The sequence below is a fragment of the Etheostoma spectabile genome, chromosome 6, assembly GCF_008692095.1.
Source record: "Etheostoma spectabile isolate EspeVRDwgs_2016 chromosome 6, UIUC_Espe_1.0, whole genome shotgun sequence".
Lineage (NCBI taxonomy): Eukaryota > Metazoa > Chordata > Actinopteri > Perciformes > Percidae > Etheostoma > Etheostoma spectabile.
The window spans coordinates 16,989,702-16,995,253 of NC_045738.1; the positions used below are offsets into that span (position 1 = coordinate 16,989,702).

Genomic DNA, 5,552 nt, shown 5'->3' on the forward strand with positions numbered 1-5,552 from the left:
GGTCCTTTTGGTGCCTTATTCCTGTTTTGTCTGGTAAAGTTAGCTAACTGTAAAGACGGACAAAAGTGACAGAGGGGGCACCCGTAACGCTATCGGTAGTGGAACGTTACGATTGGTCTCTGTTCTAACTCGGGTGCCTGGGTCTGTTCCCAACGGTTAAGTAAACTGACCGTTAGCGTCCTAAGCACCGGAGTTAAGTGCTGACCGGGATGGTTGCTAGCTGGCCAGGGTCTGAGTGTTGATGTGTCCACAGGGCTGTAATGATGGTGGACGGCTGCTAGCAGGATGGGGGCTGACTGTGGAACGGATGTGTCCGCGGACCGGGGCTGTTGTCAGCTCTCATCCCGACTAAAGCCTAGCCTTAGTTGTCTATACAGTTAACGTTACTGATACATCCGTGTGTTAGCTAGCCCAGAGTGGTTAACCGTGGCCAAAAACATTATACTAAAAATAACTGAGCGTGTTGAACTGTGTTGTAATCTTATGTTACCCACCAAGAATTACATTAGCATTAGCTAAAGGGTGGCAGTAGCTCAGTCCGTAGGGCGTTGGGTTGGGAACCGGAAGGTCACTGGTTCAAGTCCCCGTATGGACCAAAAAAGTACGGAATGTGGATTGGTAGCTGGAGTGATGCCACTTCACCTCCTAGGCACTGCCAGGTGCTCTTGAGCAAGGCACCAGACCCCCCCCCCCCCCCCCCCCCCAACCGCTACGGGTGCTGTACAGATCCTGAGTGTGTGTGTGTGTATTTCAGGACTGTGTGTGATAACTAACAAAGTGTGGTAAATTGCAATTTCCCCATTGGGGATCAATAAACAGATTAAAATTAAAAATTAGCTACTTGTCAACCAGCACCTTTACAGTAGGCACCAAAGCACTTTTCCTCTTAGGCCCCCCTACAGGTTATGACATTCATATAGATTTTTCACTAAGGGAGAAGGAGCAGATGTGGTTTTAAGAATTTTTGACGACATAATTAATTTTTCTGTGGAAAAACCAAATCAGACACAAATCACTATTCAATGCGGACTATTTTTAAAATATGTCCCGAGGGGATTTTTTAAATCATCAAGCAGCCCAAGTAAAGACATTTAGTGACATTTACGTCTATGAATTAAGCTCCATGTCTCTGGGCATCTCATTCATTTTCATTCTAGATAGGATGCAGGTGCAACAATTCATATCTGTCATTTACGATAGATGGTTTTCTGTGTCGTTGTTTTGTTTTAAAACAGCAGCGCTGTTATTTACCATACTGTGTCAAATCTTCAAGGTCAGTGCAAGAACGGGTGGAGAACCAGCGCTTGACGGCGTATGATGAGGCGTGCTTCCTTACCGTGGCGACATTTGAGACAATTTATGAGGGGTTCTTTAAGAGGCGGAGCGTCACAAATACAGCAAACTTCTTCCACTCCAGCAGCAACTGAAGCAAACAGAGGAAGCAAAGAGAGGGAGGGCAAGGGAGGAAGTATGTGAAAGAGGAAGACAGAGAGAGAGAAAGAGAGAGCAGTCAAAGGCATTAATTTATGTATATTGATTCACATCCTTGCCACCTCATTGATTCCAGTGTCTCCTGCACCCTTTCAGATTTCACTTCATCTGACGGACGGATATTCAGCCTGGTCCTAACAAGCGTCCAACTTCCCCCTGCGCTTGATGCTAGGAGAATTGTGGGGGCCATTTCCCTTAAGAATCATTAATCTAATAAATTCATAGATAGACTTTAATATACCAATTACATCCCAACGTACTCCGATCAGAACACTCAGAGTACTCGGCATCATAAGCCTTGAACGTGATTGTAATTTCTTTTCTGCTTTTTTCTTGGAGAGCCAATTCAGAGATCCAGAGACAAAGGGTACAATAAATTAAAAAGTTGTAAGCTCACAAGAAGAAATAATGAGAAACGTATCCCTTCGACTGCTCAGGCAAAGTTTCAGAGCTGAAACAAACACCTTTAGTTTGAGTTTAGCGGAACATCTGTGCGTTCAAAAACTCCATATACGAGCATTTTGTAACGTTAGAAACACAGAGTGCTCCCAACAGGAAGCTATTTAACTCTTGTAGCTGACGGGCGAGGGAGGAAAAAAATAAAAAATAAAGAGTTCTTCTTACATGAGTGAATGTCCTTTCTCAGTACCCAGAACTCCGAGTTGTCCTCAAATCTCACCAGACAACATTGCTTGACTCCGTCTACCTGATAGGGAGATAGCAGGTGAGCTGGAATGATTGACAAAACTAAATGGAAGTCTTTTTCAAAAATCCAGGCAAATACACACACACTGACACACACTACACACACACACACACTCAAAAGTCTTTCTGCCACTCACACATACACACTCCAACATGCACTTACTCTTTTCACATTGCCGAGGTACAGTAGTCCATCACTCCATCGAGCCAACACATCATCTCCTTCACTTACTCCCCCCATCCTGAGGAGAGAGACAGAGAGGGGGGTTGAGAGAGAGAGAAAGAGAGAGAGAGAGAAAGAGAGAGAGCAGGGCTCATGTGAAATGGAAATCCGATTTATTCGCTGAATACTTTGCTGCCATTGCTGACAGAGGGGTTTATGGCCCCGGCATTTCGGCTGGCTCTCAGACAGCCGGGCTTCGGTGCAAAGGGGTTAAAATCTTCCTCCCCCCCTCCCTCCTTCTAGATCAGAGCATAACGACAGCCTGTATCCTCCACACACTAAAAGATGTGAGTGAGTACACAACCAGAGAGCAAGACAAATGATTACTGCACACATGAAATGCACACGCACACACACACACACACAGAAAAAAACACTGCATGATGACTGCTGCAATACAGTTTGATTGAATGAGCGAAGATCACTGTGCAGCTACTTGAAGCATCTGCTAGGCACTTTGCTGATTTTTTTTCTTCTCTCCCAACATCTTAAAAACTTAAAGAGATGCATGAAAGGACTGTGCAGGCATTATCTTGTGCAGGTTAAGCATTTGTTCCAGTGCATGCACTCAAGTCAAGGCAGACGCAGCAGGATACATAACAGTGCATGTAGCCTTTTGTGAATCAAAAGGGAAATCAGGCAAATTGTACAGTAAGCTGTGCCGGTGAAGGGTAGCCTATACCTGTCAAATCGAACTCCTTTCCGTCGGGGTCACAGTGATTCCTGAGCAGGCTGGACATGAAATGCCCTCATCTGCTGTGGATCTCCGCTGCCCAATTACTGCCCACTCGGATGCGCAGCCTGCGTGCTTGCAAAAAGTGGATGGTGTGCATGCATGTCCCTGTCTGTGCCAAGCGCCTATGTGTGTGTGTGTGTGTGTGTGTGTGTGGTGTGTGTGTGTGTGTTGTGTGTGTTGTGTGTGTGTGTGTGTCAGTCAAGCCGTCAGCGAGGAGGAGGGGGGCGACTGGCTGTCCGTCCGTCTCTAGTTTGTCCGTCCTCCGCGATGCCGTTTCGTCATGTCCCCGTCTCTTTTGCTCTCCTATCCCCCTCTCCGCCACCACCTATTGATGCTCTTAAGGCGGGATTGTCAGAGCAGCACCGGAATCAAGCCGCCAGAGACGCCATCATCCCTACCTCTCGCTCTCGACCGACTTGTTGTGACGCAGACATAAAACACCGAGATAGAGTGGGAGGGAGATACTGATTGAGGGGGATCCAGATGTGTGTGTGTGTGTGTGTGTGTGTGTGTGTGTGTGTGTATGGGGGGGGTGTCCACGGCGAGAGCACCTTTCCCGTCTGAGAGACTGACCCTAAATCGTTTTGACAAGGTGGGATTGTGATGTCTGGCAGCAGGAGTGAGGGATGGCGGTGCGCTAAAAGCCAACGGAAGCAGCGCGCCAGCGACATGGGCCAATTAAGTGGCCAATTAATGACTTTAGCCGCCTCATTAATTTGGCTCAAACAAGAGGAACTGGCCAAGTTTAGGAAATCCGTGGAGAAAAGTTTTTAAACTGAAATGCCCGGGCAAGCAGCGCCGACCACTTTAACTCACCTTTATCAATATTAATAATTCACCTTAATGACCTTAACTGGTTATTGTCTAATATCTAATGGTTGGAATGGGGAGAATAAGGAGGTTTTGGTGTGATGGAGAGCTTTTGTCTTTTGTATGTATGTATGTATGGATGGATGGATGGATGGATGGATGGATGCATGTATGTATTTATGTACGTATGTATTTATGTTGTGATGCATGTTGTGATGTTTTGTTAATTGTCATGTCTAACGGTGAATGTACTGTATATTTTGCCTTTAAGGACCCCTTCGAAAACGAGATAATTTCAGCTGCCTCTGTCTTACCAAACGTAGGCTAAAGGAATTTAGGTGGTGGTTTTGATAAAAAATAAAAGAAAATGTGAGTTGTGAGTGAACATCCCATCACTCCTACAATAAAGCAGCTTTAGAATGCCACCATAGAAATGTCACTGCAGATTCTCTGGAATAATGAGCTCACAAATGTGAATCACATCTGACAAGATAGGCTATTTCTCTTCCTTAAAAAGACATTTCCTTCCAACAAATGACACAACTGTAAATGTAGAACAGCCTCTCCAGTCCTCTTTGCTGAAAATACTAGAAGCCAACTCCAAAGTGGACAAATACCACATCTGCAGGACAGAAGAGATGTGACATCCAGAGGGACACATGTCCTCTGACACGACATCCGGAACGTAAGTTAACGTGTGATTGAGAATATTGTTCACACAGAACAAGTATGGCTCACACCAACTCAAGTCACGCATAAAAGATAATTAACACAAACAATGCAGGCAGCTATTTTTAGTGCAGCGTTCAGCATTAAGACATTAAGATCCAGTCATAAACCAAACACGCACATAGTTGGATATTAAATGACAAAAAAAAAACATTTACTGCTTTACAACGACAAACAACGACAAACACTGCTGTAACAGAGTCCCAGACACACTTTTAAATTTGAACCCTTCTAAATCAAGCATAATGTACTGTAGATTATACTTACAGTTAAGACGCTCTGGAGGAATACCACGTTTTGGCTTCAGGCACATGCATCCAAGGCAAGCCAAGGTTTTGTTTGTTTATTGTTGTGTCTTTTCTTGTTTATTGATGTCTTACACATTACTCACACCAGTCATGCGAAGCGTGTGGTAACACCGCCGTGCGGTTCAAAATGGCCCCTGGCAGATTAACAAGTGGTGAAGTGCCGGTTTCCAACTGTTACCACTAGGTGGCGAGCAAATACAAGGACTTCAACTGCACTGCAATCAGCCAGTCAGACTGAGGGATGTTCAGGGTCATCGAGTTGAGACTTTCAGCTAAGGAAGATGTGATAACTGTGATACCCAGCCTGCGGGTTGAGGACCAGGGCTGGAATGGAACTGAGTGCATTTACTCAAATGCGTAAGTACAATTTGGACTTAGGGCCTACTTTTTAAATTGAATGAAACTTACTTTTTAGAAGCCAATATTGTACCTTTTACTCCACCGCATTCATTTGACACCTTTAGTAACTAGTTACTTTGCAGATTAAGATTAGTATGGTATCAGATAGGAGTAGTTTACCAATTGGGAGTTTAAGTATATATATATATAT

The 5,552-nt window shown here is 44.7% G+C and overlaps 1 protein-coding gene across 2 annotated transcripts in view; it reads right to left on the reverse strand.

The window, feature by feature from the left end:
* Positions 1–5,144, reverse strand: part of phf1 (PHD finger protein 1) — a 23,995-nt gene extending 18,851 nt beyond the window's left edge. The window contains exons 1-4 of one of the 2 annotated variants that reach the window (XM_032518110.1): positions 4,962–5,144; positions 2,360–2,438; positions 2,116–2,197; positions 1,337–1,423 (exon numbers count right to left, since the gene is read on the reverse strand). In XM_032518110.1, the coding sequence (XP_032374001.1) occupies positions 1,337–1,423; positions 2,116–2,197; positions 2,360–2,437 (247 nt within the window). In that variant the 5' untranslated portion in view covers position 2,438; positions 4,962–5,144. Of the gene's footprint in view, positions 1–1,336; positions 1,424–2,115; positions 2,198–2,359; positions 2,439–3,101; positions 3,945–4,961 lie in introns of those variants that run through there. The other variant, XM_032518109.1, reaches the window with a different exon arrangement.
* Between the last annotated feature and the right edge of the window lie 408 nt (positions 5,145–5,552).